General features: G+C 46.2%; 1 protein-coding gene across 1 annotated transcript in view; it reads right to left on the bottom strand.

Annotated features, from left to right (window-relative positions):
* The window catches only part of DCUN1D4 (defective in cullin neddylation 1 domain containing 4), a 93,005-nt gene extending 68,346 nt beyond the window's left edge, over positions 1–24,659 (bottom strand). Inside the window, exon 1 of the mRNA XM_069744485.1 lies at positions 24,526–24,659. Within this exon, the coding sequence (XP_069600586.1) occupies positions 24,526–24,544 (19 nt within the window). The 5' untranslated portion in view covers positions 24,545–24,659. The remainder of the gene's footprint in view (positions 1–24,525) is intronic.
* Between the last annotated feature and the right edge of the window lie 331 nt (positions 24,660–24,990).

The following is a 24,990-nucleotide window of genomic DNA, read 5'->3' on the forward strand; positions in this document are numbered from 1 at the left end:
CTTCTACAAAGTGCGAGTTTTCAAAACATCACTCACACTGAAAAAACATCTGTGTGGACAATTTTTTCCATGAAGGGTGTCAAGCATCACATTTGCCACTACAGAATGTTAAAACTTTTTTGTATGACATGTAGCTATCCCAATGTAAGGCTTGGTTTTCTGGTTTAAAAAAAACCCACACTACAAATATCATTGGTTTTATTGCATTTGCTTCTAAAGTTATTTCTTTAATACACATATGCACTATTTTTCCTATAGTGATGGCTATGGACAAATGCATATCTAAAACATAAATCTTCGGAACTGCAGAGTACTGTAGATCTTGAGTTAAGTATTTCGCTATATATAGTCCCAGTCTACATCTGGCCACCGCGTTTTTAAGGCGAAAGAAAAAAAAATCCCTTTATAACTGTTTTTTTGGGCCTTTTTTGGTTTGCATCCAATTATTCTATTTGCGCCTTTTTTGAAGTGCATTTTCTATGTGCTCACCTGTTTTTTTTTTCTGCTTTACAGGTAGAGTTTAGTTATTCCAGAGGTTTTTAGCAGATTCATCAACTGGGACTTTTTAAAAATTCACTAAATTTGACTCAACTCTACTCCAGCTGTTCCTTGGCGTAGTTTTAGGTACACTTACAAAAAGATTCGACTTTGACAGGACAGGTTTTTTTTCTCAACCTCTGTGCCTGCCGAATTCATGAACCGCGTGCATTATTTTCATAAAGTTGGTAAAATAAACATCAACGAATACTCTGAAGTGTCCCATGTGAAAGAAGCAGGGGTTGATAGAATGCGGTGGCGGTGTACTCTTTCTTGAGACTGCCGGATGCAGCACTCAGCTCGCTTTCAGCTCTCCTATAATAATACCTGGAGCTACAGTGCACATGATCGACCACTGCTCCATTCATATGACTCTTCAGAGTCCCCGATCCCTGGATGGGGGATAAATTCCATACCTGAGAATAAGGTGCACAACCTCCATTACTCTATTCCAACTAGAAACTAAGCCAGAGGAGATTCTGGTAAGTTGGTCCACGGGAACGTGAGTGCAGTGGGTGCACGGGCACGTGAATGCAGTGGGTGCACGGGAACCTGAGTGCAGTGGGTGCACGGGAACGTGAGTGCAGTGGGTGCACGGGAACCTGAGTGCAGTGGGTGCACGGGAACCTGAGTGCAGTGGGTGCACGGGAACCTGAGTGCAGTGGGTGCACGGGAACCTGAGTGCAGTGGGTGCACGGGAACCTGAGTGCAGTGGGTGCACGGGAACCTGAGTGCAGTGGGTGCACGGGAACCTGAGTGCAGTGGGTGCACGGGAACCTGAGTGCAGTGGGTGCACGGGAACCTGAGTGCAGTGGGTGCACGGGAACCTGAGTGCAGTGGGTGCACGGGAACCTGAGTGCAGTGGGTGCACGGGAACCTGAGTGCAGTGGGTGCACGGGAACCTGAGTGCAGTGGGTGCACGGGAACCTGAGTGCAGTGGGTGCACGGGAACCTGAGTGCAGTGGGTGCACGGGAACCTGAGTGCAGTGGGTGCACGGGAACCTGAGTGCAGTGGGTGCACGGGAACCTGAGTGCAGTGGGTGCACGGGAACCTGAGTGCAGTGGGTGCACGGGAACCTGAGTGCAGTGGGTGCACGGGAACCTGAGTGCAGTGGGTGCACGGGAACCTGAGTGCAGTGGGTGCACGGGAACCTGAGTGCAGTGGGTGCACGGGAACCTGAGTGCAGTGGGTGCACGGGAACCTGAGTGCAGTGGGTGCACGGGAACCTGAGTGCACGGGAACCTGAGTGCAGTGGGTGCACGGGAACCTGAGTGCAGTGGGTGCACGGGAACCTGAGTGCAGTGGGTGCACGGGAACCTGAGTGCAGTGGGTGCACGGGAACCTGACTGCACGGGAACCTGAGTGCAGTGGGTGCACGGGAACCTGAGTGCAGTGGGTGCACGGGAACCTGAGTGCAGTGGGTGCACGGGAACCTGACTGCACGGGAACCTGGGTGCACGGGAACCTGAGTGCAGTGGGTGCACGGGAACCTGAGTGCAGTGGGTGCACGGGAACCTGAGTGCAGTGGGTGCACGGGAACCTGAGTGCAGTGGGTGCACGGGAACCTGAGTGCAGTGGGTGCACGGGAACCTGAGTGCAGTGGGTGCACGGGAACCTGAGTGCAGTGGGTACACGGGAACGTGAGTGCAGTGGGTACACGGGAACGTGAGTGCAGTGGGTACACGGGAACGTGAGTGCAGTGGGTACGGAGAGTTGTACGTACACATGATGCGCATGGACACCACGTTTGATGCACACACCCATGTGTTGCTTTTAATCACCAGTTCCTATATAAAAGCAGTGACCCCCTTTAACCACCTTATCACCACACAAGACAAAGGAGGCACATTCAGGCTCGGTCCTTGCATTCCTTCTTTAGGGTACCGTCACACAGTGGCATTTTGATCGCTACGACGGCACGATCCGTGACGCTCCAGCATCGTAACAATATCGCTCCAGCGTCGTAGACTGCTGTCACACTTTGCAATGTACGACGCTGGAGCGATAATTTCATGACGTATGTGCGATGTAGAAGCCGTTGATTACTATGCGCACATCGTATACAATATCGTGCACACCTTTGTTACACCATGCGATCATGCCGCCACAGCGGGACACTAGATGACGAAAGAAAGTTTCAAACGATCTGCTACGACGTACGATTCTCAGCGGGGTCCCTGATCGCAGGAGCGTGTCAGACACAGCGAGATCGCTGGAACGTCACGGATATATCGCTGGAACGTCACGGATCGTGCCGTCGTAGCGATCAAAATGCCACTGTGTGACGGTACCCTTACAGTTGGCATTCTTATCCCTGAGTAAATACCGGATTGCAGACAGGACTAGATGTGTAACTTGGCCACACAAGATTTACCCACAAGACAAGAGTTCACTTTCAGAATATTCCTGCTCAGCTCCAACATTACGGTACAATGTAAAATAAATATTTTTGAAAAGGAAGTGAGATTATCTGAACAAGTTAATATCCACCAGCCTGCGATCTGCATTTATAACCATGCAGCAATATATTTCAGATAACAAACTCTGTTGTAAATTATGGAACTATGAGAAGCTACAAGTGTAGTGAGGAAGTAAACGCACAAGGCCTGCAAAACAGCTTCTAATATTTTCTGACATGTATTTATATTAGTGACATATTTATTAGAATTCCCACCTATGCTGCTGCAGAACCTCTCTTTCTCCAGAAAAGGAGGGAGGTTCCGATCTGCTACTAATATGAAAAGTCTTCAACGTTTAAGGGTATGTTCACACGTTCAGGATTTCCATCCTTTTTTTTTTCCTGACTGTTTTTTAAAAAACTGCAGCTCTTGGCAGAAAACGCAGGTCCTTTTTTTGGTCCTTTTTTGGTCCGTTTTTGATGCGTTTTTTGATGCGTTTTTTTGATGCGTTTTTTTGATGCAGTTTTCTAGCCAGAGTCTGTGTGTTTTCTAGGAATTTTTTTAGGGTTAAAATGGCTGAAAATACCCTAACCCTACCCCTACCCCTAACCCTACCCCTAACCCTACCCCTACCCCTAACCCTACCCCTAACCCTACCCCTAACCCTACCCCTAACCCTACCCTAACCTTAGTGAAAAAAAAAAAAAATTCTTTATTTTTTTTATTGTCCCTACCTATGGGGGTGACAAAGGCGGGGGGGGGTGTCATTTACTATTTTTTTATTTTGATCACTGAGATAGGTTATATCTCAGTGATCAAAATGCACTTTGGAACGAATCTGCCGGCCGGCAGATTCGGCGGGCGCACTGCGCATGCGCCCGCCATTTTGCAAGATGGCGGCGCCCAGGGAGAAGACGGCCGGACGGACACCGGGACGCCGGGTGAGTATAAGGGGGGGAGATTAGGGCACGGGGGGGGGCATCAGAGCACTGGGGGGGGGCATCGGAGCACTGGGGGGGGGCATCGGAGCACGGGGGGGCGGGATCGGAACACGGGGGGGGCAGCCACACTCCGCCCACGCACTTCCGCCCGCTCCCCGCACTTCCTGCTGCAGCGGTTCTGCACATCAAACCGCAGTAAAACCCGCAGATATATTTTTGATCTGCGGGTTTTACTGCGGTTTGGACCTCACAATGGAGGTCTATGGGTGCAGAACCGCTGCGGCTCCGGAAAAAGAATTGACATGCTCCTTTTTTCCGGGAGCTATTCAGCGCGTCTTTTTTTTTACAATTTCCGGACCATGTGCACAGTGTGTCCTGTTTTCCATAGGGTACAGTGTACTGTACCCTGCATGGAAAACAGCTGCGGAACCGCAGCGGCAAAACCGCCGCGGTTCCGCGGTAAAAAACGCACTGTGTGAACATGGCCTAAGTCATTGGCAACATGACATTTATGGCCTCTGATTGACATAACCATTGGGACATATACATTAACCCCAAGAGCAGGCCCATCTTGACTGATGGGAGGACACATGCTTGGCTTCCACGCTAATCATTGTTTATGGGACAGCACTCATCTATTCCCAGTAATGAATAATTCCCACAATGAATGGACCGTCACTAAAGGGTGAGCAACCATAACTCGGCTCCATTCGGAACGAGGCTGCAGAGTCCCCAATCTCAGGTTTGCTGGTTTTCCAAGTGGTTGGACCTCCAGTGATAAACAAGATCACCCCCATCACATGGATAACCATTTTTGAGGGAATAACCCTTTCCCAATGAAAATATTTATTTTTTTCTCACGTCCAACCAAAACCCACACCTTTTTAGTTTTCCACCGACCGTTCTTTCAGTTCCACCATTTTAGTGCATGTAGAAGGGAAATGCCCCAAAATGTATATCTCTATATATAGATGTGTTTAGTGCATGTTTTATGTATATACACCTTCCAGCCTGCTGTAAAACAAAGCTGCCATGAGCTGGAAAAACAAGTTTCATTTAGGACTAAAGGTAACTTCACACTGAACAACTTTCCAACGAGAACGACAACGATCCGTGACATTGCAGTGTCCTGGATGGCGATCTCGTTGTGTTTGACACGCAGCAGCGATCTGGATCCCGCTGTGACATCGCTGGTCGGAGCTAGAAGTCCAGAACTTTATTTGGTCGTCAGGTCGGCATGTATCGTCATGTTTGACAGCAAAAGCAACAATGCCAGCAATGTTTTTTCATGGAGCAACAACCAGCGAGAACAATAAGTACGTCACTGGATCGCTCCTGCATCGTTCAGCTGTTGCCATGTTTGACGTCTCCTAGGGACCTAAACAGCGACGCTGCAGCGATTGGCTCGTTGTCTATAGCGCTGCAACGCCGCTTAATGTGACGGTACCTTAAGGGATGTATCTTAGTGGACAATAGAACGTAACCTCATCCCCCACACCTGGGGCTGGACAAACCTCTTTTAGTTGGTCACATATAAGGCTACTTTCACACTAGCGTCGGTACGGGGCCGTCGCCATGCATCGACCCGACGTACCGATGCAAACTGCGAAAAAAATGAACAACGTGGGCAGCGGATGCAGTTTTACAACGCATCCGCTGCCCCATTGTAAGGTCCGGGGAGGAAGGGGCGGAGTTCCGGCCGCGCATGCGCGGTCGGAAATGGCGGACACGACGCACAAAAAAACATTACATGCAACTTTTTTTTGTACAGACGATCCGCCAACACACGACGCATCTGTCGCACGACAGATAAAACGTTTGTGGCCATAAGTCGCAATGCGTCGGCTAATACAAGTCTATGGAAAAAAAACGCATCCTGCGGGCAACTTTGCAGGATGCGTTTTTTCTCCAAAACGACGCATTGCGACATACGTCAACACAACGCTAGTGTGAAAGCAGCCTTGGAACACTGTTTTTTCCCCACATGTCAATCTTGTGACATTCACTATAATGGTTTAAATAACATTTCACATTTATTCTGTGAATCATTACGGTTGGACAGATAGATTTATTTAGTTATCCTATCTGGCCTTTCCAAAAGCCTGAGGGTCTATAGAAATAGTAAATAATCTGACGAAGATAAAGACTCCCTTGCAGATGGTGTCAAAACTCTTTATTATAACATAACACAATAAAAATACTTAAAAAATGAATGAATGCAGACCCAGTGACCATATGAATGATCATAAGGCAATCATGTAATATATCCAATATACCGTAATAAAAAAAAAGTAAAAAATAAAATTAACTTTTGATATACATATATTCAGACAAAACGCTTTAAAAAGGGTGAATAGATATAGGTTACATTAATTATGTCAGGGTAATATGAACATAGACAGGCTAAGGGTACTTTCACACTAGCGTTTTTTGTAAATCCGTCACAATGCGTCGTTTTGCAGAAAAAACGCATCCTGCAAAAGTGCTTGCAGGATGCGGTTTTTCCCCATAGACTTCTATTGGCGACGCATTTGCGACGGATTTGCACACTTCGCATCCGTCGCAAGACGGATGCGTCGTGCTTTGGCGGACCGTCGGGAAAAAAAAACCCTACATGTAACGTTTTTTTCTCCCGACGGACCGCTTTTTCCGACCGCGCATGCGCGGCCGGAACTCCGCCCCCACCTCCCCGCACCTTACAATGGGGCAGCGGATGCGCCGGAAAAATGCATCCGCTGCACCCATTGTGCAAAGCGTTAAACGCTAGCGTCGGAATCTCTCCCCGACGCATTGCGACGGGGAGATTCCGACGCTAGTGTGAAAGAAGCCTAACACACCCTGGTAGGCCCTATAGAGCTGTTCACCTGCTTATCCCTGGAGGTTGGCATCCTAATGATTCGACTTGGCGCCCCAACTCAACGTCGGCAGTCTCTGAATAACTGTTATATTCCCCCTTTTTAAAAGGATTTGTCTGAATATATGTATACACACTTCTAAGAGATATATAAAAGTTCATTTTTTTATTAAGAGTTTTTTTTCATGATACTTGACCCCACTCACGTTATTAGCTGCTATGTTTTTTCAAAATATAGTAACCCATCAATGAGCTGTGTTCCCCAGTATCACATCGCTAATCTCCATTAGCCATAACATGGATGCAGAAGATTGCGTTATCATGGAACCATGATCCAAAGAAATCATAAATGCATAATAGTACAAGTTTCACGATTCCCCTTCTGAGAAAGCAATGCAAAACCAACGTTAAGGGCCTGACAACTGTTTGGTAATCCTTTCCACTCTTACTATATTTGTTGCCATACTTAACTATTTTGTTTTCTTAGTGATACCTAGATGGGTGCACAATATGTTCTTGACCACTCTGTATTTATGACCACCACAATGGTAGGATACAGGCATCCGCACTTGGGCGAATATCCTCCTTACAGTAGAGTTTGCAATTAGAAGGGCTGTGGCGTCGGTAAGGCCGGCCTCACACTAGCGAGTTTTAGGGACATATGAGAGGTGCAGAAAATACGGATTGCATACGGTACAATGATTCTCTATGTCCCTGCTCCTATATGCCGTATCTTACTGATCCGTATTATACGGTCTTCCACGGCCGTAGAAAATCGCAGCATGCTGCGTTTGTCATCGTATTGCGCAAAAAATATGCCAATGAAAGTCTATGGGGGCGAGAAAAATACAGATTACACACGGACCAACAGTGTGACTTGTGAGAAATACGCAGCGGTGTTCTATAGAAAAGCTGGCAATTCAGTGCGGTGTACAGTAAAAATCACACTGACAGGTTAGAATAGAATAGCTAAAATAAATGTATATATATGTATCTCTATCTCAACGAGACACGTATGTATATATATATATATATATATATATATATATATATATATATATATATATATTAATATTTCATACTGCGCTAGATAGCTTAAAAGCCGGTAATTCAATTGCCGGCTTTTCCCATCTCCTTCTCAAACCCGACATATGATACATGGTTTACATACAGTAAACCATCTCATATCCCCATTTATTTTTTGCATATTCCACACTACTAATGTTAGTAGTGTGTATGTGCAAAATTTGTGCGCTCTATTAAATAAAGGGTTAAATCAATGAAAAAATTGGCGTGGGCTCCCACGCAATTTTCTCCACCAGAGTGGTAAAGCCAGTGAGTGAGGGCAGATATTAATAGCCTGGAGAGGGTCCATGGTTATTGCCCCCCCCCCCGGCTAAAAACATCTGTCCCCAGCCACCCCAGAAAAGGCACATCTGGAAGATGCGCCTATTCTGGCACTTAGCCACTCTCTTCCCATTCCCGTGTAGCCGTGGGATATGGGGTAATGAAGGGTTAATGTCACCTTGCTATTGTAAGGTGACATTAAGCCAGATTAATAATGGAGAGGCGTCAATTATGACACCTATCCATTATTAATCCAATAGTGTGAAATGGTTAATAAAACACACACACATTATTACAAAGTCTTTTAATGAAATACACAGGTTGTTGTAATATTTTATTATACTGGTAATCCACCTGAAGACCCTTGTCACCTGTAACAAATGTAAAAAAAAAAAACTAACAACAATATTCCATACCTTCCGATGATCAGTCTCCGTCCCACGCTGTAAATCCATCTGAAAGGGTTAACTAATTTTACAAGCAGAAGCCTGCTAATGCAGCCCCTGCCTGTAAAAACCCGGCGAATGAATGGAATGTAGGTGAATGACCTGTAGCTACCCCGAGTTGAGGTGATGCGCCCTCTGCTGGGTTTCCTCATATGAACTCGAGCCTGGGAACTTTTCAGAATATTTTCCCAGGCTCGAGTTCATATGTGTTTTAATATTTTATTATACTCTTAATCCACCTGAAGACCCTTGTCACCTGAAGCAAAGTTAAAAAAAAAAAAAAAAAAATATTCCATACCTTCCGTCGTTTCAGTCTTGTCCCACGCTGTAAATCCATCTGAAGGGGTTAAATCATTTTACACCCAGGAGCTCTGCTAATGCAGCTGTGCTCCTGACTGTAAAACTTGGTGAATGAATGGAATGCAGGGGAATGTACTGTAGTTACCCCGAGTCGCGGTGATGCGCCCTCTGCTGGATGAACTCATGAACTCGAGCGTGGGAAAGTATTCTGAAAAGTTCCCAGGCTCAAGTTCATCTTACAGATGTGCCTTTTCTGGGGTGGCTGGGGGCAGATGTTTTTAGCCGGGGGGGGGGGGGGGGGGGGGCGCAATAACCATGGTCCCTCTCTAGGATATTAATATCTGCCCTCAGTCACTGGCTTTCCCACTCTGGCGGAGAAAATTGCACGGGAGCCCACGCCAATTTTTTCCGGGATTTAACCCTTTAATTTAATAGCTAGAGACCCCAAATTTGACACAAAGATACTTCTTACATTACTAAAGAGGAATATGTAATAAAAAAAGGATTATGCGATGGTTTACTGTATGTAAACCATGTCCTGTCGGGTTTGTGAAGGAGATAGTAAAAGCTGGCAATTGAATTACCGGCTTTTCTGCCATCTTGCGCTGCAATATATTATATATACCTATACTATGTGTACACATTTAATCTATTCTGTCAGTGTGATTTTACTGTACACCGTACCAAATTACCGGCTTTTCTATAGAACACCGCTGCGTATTTCTCGCAAGTCACACGCATGTTCCGTGTGTAATCCGTAATTTTCTCGCCCCCATACTTTCATTGGCGTATTTTTTGCACAATACGCTGACAAACGCAGCATGCTGCGATTTTCTATGTCCGTAACATACCGTATATTACGGATGCGTTAATATACGGCAGATAGGAGCTGCCCCATAGAGAATCATTGGGCCGTGTGCAATGCGTATTTTCTGCGCTCATACGTCCGTAAAACTCGCTAGTGTGACGCCGGCCTCAGACTTCAGACTCCTCAATTTCTTTGACAGACTCCACAGCACTGGTCACTACTGAGCATGTGCATAAAGTGCGACACAGATTTATCTCCATTAAAAGCCGAGATCCTCAGATGAGGAACAGAACAGACATTTATAGGACATTTCATAACTTTCCCAAATTATTAAGAAAATATGTACAGCACATCCTGCATTGTGAACACCGGCTCCTCAGCCCCGGCCATAAGGTACATTATAACCTTTGGTTCCGTGTGCACATTACATACCATACTATATGAACACTAGTTGTGCAATATATTCCCTACAATATACCGTGTTTCCCCGAAAGTAAGACAGCGTCTTACATTCTTTTTACCCCCAAAAGCCCCACTATGTCTTACTTTCAGGGTATGTCTTATATTGGGGAAAAAAAATGTTGATTTTTGTTTTAAACATAAAATTAACATTTATTAACAACCTGAACAGTATGGTATTCACCACAAAACAGTTTTATAAAAGCAAATGCCAAGAATGTCTTGTTACAACCGTATCATGATGGTACCGTATTTCCATGTATAACATGTAAAACAATGAAAAACGGTAAGAACGAACAGTCTGAATATGTTATACTGGAAGATAAAACAGATTTATTCCATGACAACCATGTCATCATCTTCAGGAACATCTTCATAAACATCCATACTCTGAGGTTCCTGTGGATTTTCTTGGGACTCTCGGGACACCATTTCCTGCTGAATCATTGGCCAATATCTGTCATGGGTAGCAATGGCACTATCCTGAAATGAGCAGGTCTTGTCCAGGTAGCCAGCTCACAGTGCATTTGCAACGCAGGTGTCAGTGATCTTATCCCAGGAATTCTTAACCCAGTTCACAATCTCTGGCATTCTTGTCTTCACAAAGTTCCCACGTACATTTCTCTCCATGCGGTTTTCAATGTAGTCATTGATTTCCGCACGCAGATAGTCCTTGAACGGCTTGTTAATGGCGATATCCAGAGTCTGGAGATAAGCCGTCATCCCTGCAGGAATCATGATTTGGTCGATTCTCCGCTCATGAAGGAAGTTTTTCATGTTTTTGGCGCGGTGTGTGCTGGCTGCATCCCAGATCAGCATCCCTCTTTTGTTCCCTCGCATAACAAGCGGCAGCATTAAAGCAAGCCACTTCCTTATAACAGCTTGTGTGGCCCAGGCTTTTTCAGTTTCCAGCACATAAATGCCAGAAACCCGCTCAATCTTGTCCTTCTTGCCCTTTGCAATGAGAAGCGGTGTTACTTTAGTGCCATCCAGGCGAATCGCCAAAATGCAGGTGACACGTGCACTTTCATAAGCGGTGGAGGGAACGTACACTGAGGACGCACCTCGTTGATCAATGGTGGTTTGAGCTGCTTGGCCCATGAACACGGCAGTTTCATCCATGGCGATCATGTTGCAAAGACTGTATTTAGAGAAGTCAATGTCATCCACAAACTTCTTGTAGGCAAATGCACGTTTTACAATCTCAGCATCCTCCAGCCTAAAGAGGGTTGTGGATCTTCTCAAAGACAGGTCATTGCGTTCAAGAAAGCTATCCACCCAGTGCTGTGATGCCTTGAATTGTTCAGGGGAAATGTCAAACTGTGGTGCCACTGCAAGGGCACACTCCTGAATCTGAGCCCTGGTCACCACCAATGTCTTTGCTCTCCTGTCTGCAACCCACTCTGAGACCAGGCTTTCCAGCTCTGTATACATTGGTTGCCGACCACATCCAATCTTGCGCTTTTTAGCCATTCCGCTCTCCACTTTTTCACTCAGCTTAGTGTATTCTGCACGCCATTTTTGGACCAGTCGGTGATCCAACATTTTCTCCTTGCAGAACTCCACTACATTTTTGCCCCAAGATTCGACAATCGCTTTTTTATACTCCACGGTGTAGCTCTTCCTTTTACCACTGGAACCGGAAGCGCTCATGTCTAGGGGCAAAAATATAGCGCACAGTATAAGCACTGCTTATGGTTCCATATCACAGTCTCCCATAGGGTTGCAGCCCCATACAGTATCCCACACAGCCTGCCATCCATAGGTTACAGCCCCATACAGTATCCCACACAGCCTGCCATCCATAGGGTTACAGCCCCATACAGTATCCCACACAGCCTGCCATCCATAGGGTTACAGCCCCATACAGTATCCCACACACAGCCTGCCATCCATAGGGTTACAGCCCCATACAGTATCCCACACACACAGCCTGCCATCCATAGGGTTACAGCCCCATACAGTATCCCACACACACAGCCTGCCATCCATAGGGTTACAGCCCCATACAGTATCCCACAGTAAGTGTACCGTAATGGCGATCAATTCCTCTGCGGTGCTGGGTAGAGGTGTGGCTTCTTCCTCATGCATGAGCCGCTGGGCCAATCAGAGGGGCCACCAGCGGCTGCACATGAGGGCACTGAGGCTGCATGTTGTTGCCGGACAACATTACTGCTGCTCCCGCGGCCTCCACATCCCTCCGCATCCCGCTCTAAGGGCTTGTTTCCACTTGCGAGATGCGTCCGAGTCTCGCATGTGGAAACGAAGCTCCTGCGCCGGCACTCCAGAGCGGAGCGCGCGGCTGCATAGGAACACATGGAGCCGCACGCTCTGCTCTGCAGCGCCGGCGCAGGAGCTTTGTTTCCACATGCGAGACTCGGACGCATCTCGCAAGTGGAAACAAGCCCTAACCACCGTACGGTACCGCATGGCTTATATTTTACGGTACCCCCAAAAGTCCCACTACGTCCTACTTTCGGGGGTACGTCCTACATTATCCGACCCCCTTAAACCCCCCACTACGTCTTACTATCGGGGATGTCTTACTATCGGGGAAACACGGTAGGTGGATCATATACCACATTAAATTGTCAACAGTTTAACCTATATTCTCGGTGAAACCTTTTAAGCACTTTACTGATAAACTATTATGAATTCACGATCTAATCATATATACTATTATGCATTTATGATTTCACCACAGACCCATGACCCAATCTTATGCACCTGGGGGTTATTATAGCTTAGAGATGTGATACAGGGACACAGCTCATTGACGGGTTACTATATTTGATATATTACAGGTTTGCCTTAGGCTACGTTCACACGATGCGTTTTTTTTCTTTCTGCAGGCAAAACCTGCTTGCATGGCAGTAAAGCAGCAGCTTCAAAAAAATAAGGTTTTACTGAGTTTCTCATGTCTTGTGCATGCTGATAAAGTTTATTCCCCCCCACAAAAACATACAAAAAAAAAGATGCAATTTCCATAAGGTTATGGTACCAAAAACACAGCAAAACTTGATACCTGCATTCTTGCACTTAATCATTGCTTTCTATGGGTGAAAAAACGCTAAAAAAAAAGCTGTTGTCACTGTGTCTGTATTCCACATTTTATAATTTTCCCACATTTTATATATTAAAATATTTATTGTTTTGTTTGCATATTATGTTAACAAAGAATTCTGCTTTTGTGAATGGATAGGGAGCTGTATTAACACTCGCTCTATTCACTTCTATGGAAATTCCAACAATAGTGCACAGCTGAAAGTACATGACAATCACGGCCTTTTAAAGAAGGTCTGCAGCATCTGAGGTCTGTATGATAAATGGTAGCATCAGCTTATAATACAGACTGCAGCTGCTGAAGCGCCTCTTCTACCAGTCACTTAAATAGGCTACGTAATGTAAGGGTGGCATAGAGTCAGGGGCACTCTCCTACTAGAAAAAAATAAAAAAAAGTAATGTGTTGATTAAAATAGGGAGAATGTTAGAATTCACTGCACACACCATTAAGAGCACCATTTCCTTCTGCCACATACAGAGCAGCCAACCATTGGCACCATCCTGGGGCGCTGTGCAATCTTTGATGGCTTCCATTAGTTATGCAGTATACAGTTAGGGCCAGAAATATTTGGACAGTGACACAATTTTCGCGAGTTGGGCTCTGCATGCCACCACATTGGATTTGAAATGAAACCTCTACAACAGAATTCAAGTGCAGATTGTAACGTTTAATTTGAAGGGTTGAACAAAAATATCTGATAGAAAATGTAGGAATTGTACACATTTCTTTACAAACTCCACATTTTAGGAGGTCAAAAGTAATTGGACAAATAAACATAACCCCAACAAAATATTTTTATTTTCAATATTTTGTTGCAAATCCTTTGGAGGCAATCACTGCCTTAAGTCTGGAACCCATGGACATCACCAAACGCTGGGTTTCCTCCTTCTTAATGCTTTGCCAGGCCTTTACAGCCGCAGCCTTCAGGTCTTGCTTGTTTGTGGGTCTTTCCGTCTTAAGTCTGGATTTGAGCAAGTGAAATGCATGCTCAATTGGGTTTAGATCTGGAGATTGACTTGGCCATTGCAGAATGTTCCACTTTTTGGCACTCATGAACTCCTGGGTAGCTTTGGCTGTATGCTTGGGGTCATTGTCCATCTGTACTATGAAGCGCTGTCCAATCAACTTTGCAGCATTTGGCTGAATCTGGGCTGAAAGTATATCCCGGTACACTTCAGAATTCATCCGGCTACTCTTGTCTGCTCTTATGTCATCAATAAACACAAGTGACCCAGTGCCATTGAAAGCCATGCATGCCCATGCCATCACGTTGCCTCCACCATGTTTTACAGAGGATGTGGTGTGCCTTGGATCATGTGCCGTTCCCTTTCTTCTCCAAACTTTTTTCTTCCCATCATTCTGGTACAGGTTGATCTTTGTCTCATCTGTCCATAGAATACTTTTCCAGAACTGAGCTGGCTTCTTGAGGTGTTTTTCTGCAAATTTAACTCTGGCCTGTCTATTTTTGGTATTGATAAATGGTTTGCATCTAGATGTGAACCCTTTGTATTTACTGTCATGGAGTCTTCTCTTTACTGTTGACTTAGAGACAGATACACCTACTTCACTGAGAGTGTTCTGGACTTCAGTTGATGTTGTGAACGGGTTCTTCTTCACCAAATTAAGTATGCGGCGATCATCCACCACTGTTGTCATCCGTGGACGCCCAGGCCTTTTTGAGTTCCCAAGCTCACCAGTCAATTCCTTTTTTCTCAGAATGTACCCAACTGTTGATTTTGCTACTCCAAGCATGTCTGCTATCTCTCTGATGGATTTTTTCTTTTTTTTCAGCCTCAGGATGTTCTGCTTCACCTCAATTGAGAGTTCCTTTGACCGCATGTTGTCTGCTCACAGCAACAGCTTCCAAATGCAAAACCACACACCTGGAATCCACCCCTGACCTTTTAACTACTTCATTGATTACAGGTTAACGAGGGAGACGCCTTCAGAGTTAATTGCAGCCCTTAGAGTCCATTGTCCAATTACTTTTGGTCCCTTGAAAAAGAGGACGCTATGCATTACAAAGCTATGATTCCTAAACCCCTTCTCCGATTTGGATGTGGAAACTATCATATTGCAGCTGGGAGTGTGCACTTTCAGCCCATATTATATATATAATTGTATTTCTGAACATGTTTTTGTAAACAGCTAAAATAACAAAACTTGTGTCACTGTCCAAATATTTCTGGCCCTAACTGTATTATTTGTTGTGCCACTTGGGTAAATAGCGGATTGGACCGGTCCCTGTAATAAGCGGATTTTACTTGATGTAAAAGAGAAAGGCAACTTTCTGCAGAACCCGATCAGTTACTCATCGATTCTACAGAACACGTCTTCGACACTAACCAAATAATCGAATGATCACTAGGGTAGGTGGCAGACCCTCAATGGACGATACGAAGTTGTATAGTGCGCTTTGCCTTTGGAGCCAACCACTGAGCTCCTGTAGATCCCTAGTGAATGAATGAAAGGAAGGAACTGCCCACCATAAGGCACATGGAGATGCTTAATTAGGATTTATTCAGAATATCTCATATCCATAGATTACATCACCGTCGGTATAGAAGAAATGTAACATTTTGGGTAAATAGTAGTGTTGAGCGATACCGTCCGATACTTGAAAGTATCGGTATCGGATAGTATCGGCCGATACCCGAAAAATATCGGATATCGCCGATACCGATATCCGATACCAATACAAGTCAATGGGACATCAAGTATCGGAATGTATCCTCATGGATCCCAGGGTCTGAAGGAGAGGAAACTCTCCTTCAGGCCCTGGGATCCATATTAAAGTGTAAAATAAAGAATTAAAATAAAAAATATTGTTATATTCACCTCTCCGGCGGCCCCTGGACATCAGCGGGAGGATCCGGCGTCCGGCACGGCTTCTTTCTTCAAAATGCGCGCCTTTAGGACCTGTGGAATGACGTCCCGGCTTCTGACTGGTCGCGTGCCGCCCATGTGACCGCCACGCGACCAATCAGAAGCCGCGACGTCATTCCTCAGGTCCTAAAAGGCGCTCATTCTAGGACTTTAGCTGAGGAATGACGTCGCGGCTTCTGATTGGTCGCGTGGCGGTCACATGGGCGGCACGCGACCAATCAGAAGCCGGGACGTCATACCACAGGTCCTAAAGGCGCGCATTTTGAAGAAAGAAGCCGTGCTGGACGCCGGTTCCTCACGCAGATGTCCAGGGGCCGCTGGAGAGGTGAATATAACAATATTTTTTATTTTAATTCTTTATTTTACACTTCCGATACCGATACCCGATATCACAAAAATATCGGATCTCGGTATCGGAATTCCGATACCGCAAGTATCGGCCGATACCCGATACTTGCGGTATCGGAATGCTCAACACTAGTAAATAGCCTTCATCATATTATCTGTTGTGGTAAATGCTCTCAAAATTAGAAAGGTCCGGGATTTGGGGTGGGCTTCCCCAGAGCAAAAAAAAGTAAACCAAGAGCAAGTATTGTGAAGAGTGGTTCTGAATTGCCTTTTTGCTCTGGGGAAGACCACCCCAAAAGCCAGCCCCTTCTAATTTTGAGATCATTTTCCACAGCAGACACATCTGATAAAGGGTATTTAGTAGTGATGAGCGAGCACGCTCGGGTGTTCTCCGAGTATTTTTGGGCGTGCTCGTATATTATGCTTGTGTCCCCGCAGATGCATGATTTGTGGCTGTTAAGACAACCTGATCACATGCAGGGCTTGCCTGTTTGTTAGGGAATCCCCACATGTATTCAGGCTGTCTAGCATCCACAAATCATGCAGGTACGGGGACTCAAAATCTACGCTCACGCCTAAGATACTCGGAGAACACCCGAGCGTGCTCGCTCATCACTAGTATTTAGCCAAAATCTTACGTTTTTTTTTCCCCATACTGACAGCAGCGTGATATGGAAATTAGATATTCTGAATAAATCCAAATTCAGCACCTCCTGTGCCTTATGGTCGGCAGTTCCTTCCATCCATTACTAACCAAATAATCGACGGAATATTTCTACAAATATTTAGACATCTCAGTGCACAATGATCTCTCAGGTACTCCATGATGTGGTGTCCTAGCACATGCCATCACTGAGCCTTAGCCGGCTGTGGAATAGACAGGTGTAGACCACCACAAACAGCAGCCCGTATTCTGCGGAGTATCACCCTGTGCTCGGCAGAATCCATGGGGAATACAAACATGGAGATTAGAAAAACAACCCTGCTAGCACACACCACATAAGTGCCTCACCGTGCCGTCCTCTAGGCCGCCTCACCGCAGGTTGGAAGACATCATACCCGACACCGGTGTCTCAGCACCGCGTAAAAGCTAAAGGGTTATTCCTAACATATACAATGGGAGTATTGCCCCCCGCCTCGTTACTTCTTGGTTGCCATGCGTAACAGTCGGCACCAGTGGCATCTTTGTGTCATCATCTCGAACTGTGGGCTCTCTCATGAGGCACCTTGGTCTCTACAGCACTGAGAGCGCAGGGCAGCGACACGGGGCAGGACTGGAACCAGAGAGCGCTTACAAGCATCTATAGAAAAGAGCTTGTACGACACCAACTGATAAGACTGCAGAGGTGGCCGGTAACCTAGGCAATGAGCAGTAAACAAAAAAAATATAAATCACTTCTTCTAAACACAGCATTTTTAATTCGAGGTTAATTGCAAAATTACTAGATTTTACAAGCAAGTTGCTATTTCTCCTCATATGAGAACACAGCAACAGCCCTTTAATAAACTGGAGGACTCCCCGGCACACGAGCCTTGGTCCACAGTAACAACGATGGCCCGACCCATTATAAAGGGGCATAAACCGCACTTCTCTGGACCTGGAATCATCATGTCAGGACTGTAAGGTTCCAGACAGCTGCCCAGACAGGAAGGACTGGGTAGGAATGCAATGTGACGGCAACCATGCAAGACCACCAGCCTCAGGTATATGGAGGAGCCCCACAGCCAGCAGCATTTATATGGAGGAGCCCTACAGCCAGCGGCATTTATATGGAGGAGCCCTACAGCCAGCGGCATTTATATGGAGGAGCCCTACAGACAGCGACATTTAGGCCGGCGTCACACTTGTGAGTTTTACGGACGTAAGAGCGCAGAAACTATGTCCGTAAAACTCGCAAAAAATACGGCACAATTATTCTCTATGCCCCTGCTCCTATCTGCCGTATTTTACTGATCAGTATTATACGGCTTTCTACGGCCGTAGAAAATCGCAGCATGCTGCGTTTGTCACCGTATTGCGCAAATAAAACGCCAATGAAAGTCTATGGAAGCCCCAAAAATACGGATTACACACGGACCAGCAGTGTGACTTGCGAGAAATAGGCAGCGCTGTTACAGAGAAAAGCCGGTAATTCAGTGCGGTGTACAGTAAAATCACACTGACAGCTTACAGTAGAATAAATATGTACACATAGAACAGGTATATATATATATATATATATATATATATATATATATATATATATATATATATATATATATATATATATATATATATATATATATATATATATATATATATATATATATTCTTACTTCATACAGCCGCGATATAGCAAAAAGCCGGTAATTCAATTACCGGCTTTTGCTTTCTCCTTCCTAAAACCCGACAAGATATGAGACATGGTTTACATACAGTAAACCATCCCATATCACCATTTTTTTTGCATAATCCACACTACTGTTAGTAGTGTGTATCTGCAAAATTTGGCCGTTCTAGCTCTTAAAATAAAGGGTTAAATGTCGGGTTTAGGAAGGAGAAAGCAAAAGCCGGTAATTGAATTACCGGCTTTTTGCTATATCGCGCTGTATGAAGGAATAATATATATATGTGTCTACTGAGATATATATAGATAGATAGATAGATACAGTATATACGTTTTTATTTTTTTTTTAACACATGGATCCCTTGTATAGGCGTATGTCGGTTTGGCAAGCCTGCGATAAAAACACGCATTACGGCTGCCATACGGATTACATACAGAGGATGCCATGCGCAAAAAACGGTGACACACCCTGCCTACGGAGGAGCTACGGACCACTATTTTCGGGACTTTTCAGCGTATTACGGCCGTAATATACGGACCGTATTTGCATACGCTGAGTGTGACGCCGGCCTTACATGGAGAAGCCCTACAGTGACATTTATATGGAGGAGCCCTACAGCCAGCGACATTTATATGGAGGACGCCTACAGTGACATTTATATGGAGGACCCCTACAGCCAGCGACATTTATATGGAGGACCCCTACAGTGACATTTATATGGAGGAGCACTACAGTGACATTTATATGGAGGACCCCTACAGCCAGCGACATTTATACGGAGAAGCCCTACAGCCAGCGACATTTATACGGAGGACCCCTACAGCCAGCGACATTTATAAGGAGGACCCCTACAGCCAGCGACATTTATAAGGAGGACCCCTACAGCCAGCGACATTTATAAGGAGGACCCCTACAGCCAGCGACATTTATAAGGAGGACCCCTACAGCCAGCGACATTTATATGGAGGACCCCTACAGCCAGCGACATTTATATGGAGGACCCCTACAGCCAGCGACATTTACATGGAGAAGCCCTACAGTGACATTTATATGGAGGACCCCTACAGCCAGCGACATTTATAAGGAGGACCCCTACAGCAAGCGACATTTATATGGAGGAGCCCTACAGCCAGCGACATTTATATGGAGGACCCCTACAGACAGCGACATTTACATGGAGAAGCCCTACAGTGGCATTTATATGGAGGAGCACTACAGTGACATTTATATGGAGGACCCCTACAGCCAGCGACATTTATATGGAGGAGCCCTACAGCCAGCGGCATTTATATGGAGGAGCCCTACAGCCAGCGGCATTTATATGGAGGACCCCTACAGCCAGCGACATTTATATGGAGGAGCCCTACAGTGACATTTATATGGAGGACCCCTACAGTGACATTTATATGGAGGACCCCTACAGACAGCGACATTTATATGGAGGACCCCTACAGCCAGCGACATTTATATGGAGGACCCCTACAGCCAGCGACATTTATATGGAGGAGCCCTACAGTGACATTTATATGGAGGACCCCTACAGTGACATTTATATGGAGGACCCCTACAGACAGCGACATTTATATGGAGGACCCCTACAGCCAGCGACATTTATATGGAGGAGCCCTACAGTGACATTTATATGGAGGAGCCCTACAGCCAGCAACATTTACATGGAGGAGCCCTACAGCCAGCAACATTTATAAGGAGGACCCCTACAGCCAGCGACATTTATATGGAGAAGCCCTACAGCCAGCGACATTTATATGGAGGACCCCTACAGACAGCGACATTTACATGGAGAAGCCCTACAATGGCATTTATATGGAGGAGCACTACAGTGACATTTATATGGAGGACCCCTACAGCCAGCGACATTTATATGGAGGAGCCCTACAGCCAGCGGCATTTATATGGAGGAGCCCTACAGCCAGCGGCATTTATATGGAGGACCCCTACAGACAGTGACATTTATGGAGGACCCCTACAGACTGACATTTACATGGAGGACCCCTATAGACAGTGACGTTTACACGGAGGACCCCTACAGACAGTGACGTTTACACGGAGGACCCCTACAGACAGTGACATTTATGGAGGAGCCCTACAGACAGTGACATTTATGGAGGAGCCCTACAGACAGTGACATTTACATGGAGGACCCCTACAGACAGTGACATTTATGGAGGACCCCTACAGACGGTGGCATTTATGGAAGGAGCCCTATAGACAGTGGCATTTATGGAGGAGCCCTATAGACAGTGGCATTTATGGAGGACCCCTACAGACAGTGACATTTATGGAGGAGCCCTACAGACAGTGACATTTACATGGAGGACCCCTACAGACAGTGACGTTTACAAGGAGGACCCCTACAGACAGTGGCATTTATGGAGGACCCCTATAGACAGTGGCATTTATGGAGGACCCCTATAGACAGTGGCATTTATGGAGGAGCCCTACAGAGTGACATTTATGGAGGAGCCCTACAGACAGTGACATTTACAGTGGGGCAAATAAGTATTTAGTCAGTCAGCGATAGTGCAAGTTCCACCACTTAAAAAGATGAGAGGCGTCTGTAATTTACATCATAGGTAGACCTCAACTATGGGAGACAAACTGAGAAAAAAAAATCCAGAAAATCACATTGTCTGTTTTTTTAACATTTAATTTGCATATTATGGTGGAAAATAAGTATTTGGTCAGAAACAAACAATCAAGATTTCTGGCTCTCACAGACCTGTAACTTCTTCTTTAAGAGTCTCCTCTTTCCTCCACTCATTACCTGTAGTAATGGCACCTGTTTAAACTTGTTATCAGTATAAAAAGACACCTGTGCACACCCTCAAACAGTCTGACTCCAAACTCCACTATGGTGAAGACCAAAGAGCTGTCAAAGGACACCAGAAACAAAATTGTAGCCCTGCACCAGGCTGGGAAGACTGAATCTGCAATAGCCAACCAGCTTGGAGAGAAGAAATCAACAGTGGGAGCAATAATTAGAAAATGGAAGACATACAAGACCACTGATAATCTCCCTCGATCTGGGGCTCCACGCAAAATCCCACCCCGTGGGGTCAGAATGATCACAAGAACGGTGAGCAAAAATCCCAGAACCACGCGGGGGGACCTAGTGAATGAACTGCAGAGAGCTAGGACCAATGTAACAAGGCCTACCATAAGTAACACAATACGCCACCATGGACTCAGATCCTGCAGTGCCAGACGTGTCCCACTGCTTAAGCCAGTACATGTCCGGGCCCGTCTGAAGTTTGCTAGAGAGCATTTGGATGATCCAGAGGAGTTTTGGGAGAATGTCCTATGGTCTGATGAAACCAAACTGGAACTGTTTGGTAGAAACACAACTTGTCGTGTTTGGAGGAAAAAGAATACTGAGTTGCATCCATCAAACACCATACCTACTGTAAAGCATGGTGGTGGAAACATCATGCTTTGGGGCTGTTTCTCTGCAAAGGGGCCAGGACGACTGATCCGGGTACATGAAAGAATGAATGGGGCCATGTATCGTGAGATTTTGAGTGCAAACCTCCTTCCATCAGCAAGGGCATTGAAGATGAAACGTGGCTGGGTCTTTCAACATGACAATGATCCAAAGCACACCGCCAGGGCAACGAAGGAGTGGCTTCGTAAGAAGCATTTCAAGGTCCTGGAGTGGCCTAGCCAGTCTCCAGATCTCAACCCTATAGAAAACCTTTGGAGGGAGTTGAAAGTCCGTGTTGCCAAGCGAAAAGCCAAAAACATCACTGCTCTAGAGGAGATCTGCATGGAGGAATGGGCCAACATACCAACAACAGTGTGTGGCAACCTTGTGAAGACTTACAGAAAACGTTTGACCTCTGTCATTGCCAACAAAGGATATATTACAAAGTATTGAGATGAAATTTTGTTTCTGACCAAATACTTATTTTCCACCATAATATGCAAATAAAATGTTAAAAAAACAGACAATGTGATTTTCTGGATTTTTTTTTCTCAGTTTGTCTCCCATAGTTGAGGTCTACCTATGATGGAAATTACAGACGCCTCTCATCTTTTTAAGTGGTGGAACTTGCACTATTGCTGACTGACTAAATACTTTTTTGCCCCACTGTATGGAGGAGCCCTACAGACAGTGACATTTATGGAGGAGCCCTATAGACAGTGACATTTATGGAGGACCCCTATAGACAGTGGCATTTATGGAGGACCCCTATAGACAGTGGCATTTATGGAGGAGCCCTATAGACAGTGGCATTTATGGAGGAGCCCTATAGACAGTGGCATTTATGGAGGACCCCTATAGACAGTGGCATTTATGGAGGACCCCTATAGACAGTGACATTTATGGAGGAGCCCTATAGACAGTGACATTTATGGAGGAGCCCTATAGACAGTGACATTTATGGAGGACCCCTATAGACAGTGGCATTTATGGAGGACCCCTATAGACAGTGGAATTTATGGAGGAGCCCTATAGACAGTGGCATTTATGGAGGACCCCTATAGACAGTGGCATTTATGGAGGAGCCCTATAGACAGTGACATTTATGGAGGAGCCCTATAGACAGTGACATTTATGGAGGACCCCTATAGACAGTGGCATTTATGGAGGAGCCCTATAGACAGTGACATTTATGGAGGAGCCCTATAGCCAGTGACATTTATGGAGGAGCCCGATAGACAGTGACATTTATGGAGGACCCCTATAAACAGTGACATTTATGGAGGACCCCTATAGACAGTGGCATTTATGGAGGAGCCCTATAGCCAGTGACATTTATGGAGGAGCCCTATAGACAGTGGCATTTATGGAGGAGCCCTATAGACAGTGACATTTATGGAGGAGCCCTATAGACAGTGACATTTATGGAGGAGCCCTATAGCCAGTGACATTTATGGAGGAGCCCGATAGACAGTGACATTTATGGAGGAGCCCGATAGACAGTGACATTTATGGAGGACCCCTATAGACAGTGACATTTATGGAGGAGCCCTATAGACAGTGACATTTATGGAGGAGCCCTATAGCCAGTGACATTTATGGAGGACCCCTATAGACAGTGGCATTTATGGAGGACCCCTATAAACAGTGACATTTATGGAGGACCCCTATAGACAGTGGCATTTATGGAGGAGCCCTATAGACAGTGGCATTTATGGAGGACCCCTATAAACAGTGACATTTATGGAGGAGCCCGATAGACAGTGACATTTATGGAGGAGCCCTATAGACAGTGACATTTATGGAGGAGCCCGATAGACAGTGACATTTATGGAGGACCCCTATAAACAGTGACATTTATGGAGGACCCCTATAGACAGTGGCATTGCTGGCTGGTAGCATTGGGCATGTGCCCCCACCTTGTGTCTGGACATCAGCCTTCTGCCCACAGCCCCCTGGTGGGGAGAGGCGACCTCTGCCCTGAGCTCATCAATACTGTCTGAGCAGCAGCCTGCGCACAAAGGACGGAATCCAGCAGTGAGCCGCCCTGCCACCAGATGGCAGCACCGAGCACACAGCCGCCACCTCCCCTGCAGGACCGCGCACCCCCGGCTGTCCGGAGCGCCGGCCGAGCCTCACAGCCCGCAGGGTGGGGGGAGTAGGAGGTCTGTCTCCGACAAGGGGAGGGAGAGCCAGACGGTGATGGCGGCCGCTATTATTACGCAGCAGCTATTCCTGCACAATGCCCCTATTACCCGTATCACAGCTAGGGGGCGCCACCTCCTCCATAACACATGACGCACATTCAGCAGGAGCAGCTCGCACCGTCTCCGGGCCAGTCAGCGGCGCCGCGGCCTCTACTTACTGACAGCATCCGAGTGCATTTTCGTGTGACGCAGACAGACAGGCACTGGCAGCCCGGTCCCCCCGCTTCAGCTACTCGACCCGCACTCACTTCTCCGCCGGGCACACGCACTCTACTCAGCCCCGCCCACGGCTGCACTCATTGGACGGACATTAACATCTTTCCCACCCCTCGATCACAATGATTGGATCAGTAGAGCAATGGGCGGGGACTGGAGGTTGCGGTGCTCGAAGCGGGTATAGGGGCGGGTACTTCGTGATGTCACAGGTAGCAGATTTTATGTTTCTCCCAGACCACGTCCATAAACAAATACCGGGTTATGTACTTACCGTGACGTCATCAGCTGTAGAGACTGTGTGACGTCACCTGTGAGGACTAGAGGGCTTAGTGCACAGACACTGCAGAAGCAGGACTCGGGCTGTCACCACTTATTACATGTACAGACACTGGAGAAGCAGGACCCGG

This window comes from Ranitomeya imitator, chromosome 1 (assembly GCF_032444005.1).
Source record: "Ranitomeya imitator isolate aRanImi1 chromosome 1, aRanImi1.pri, whole genome shotgun sequence".
Classification (NCBI taxonomy): domain Eukaryota; kingdom Metazoa; phylum Chordata; class Amphibia; order Anura; family Dendrobatidae; genus Ranitomeya; species Ranitomeya imitator.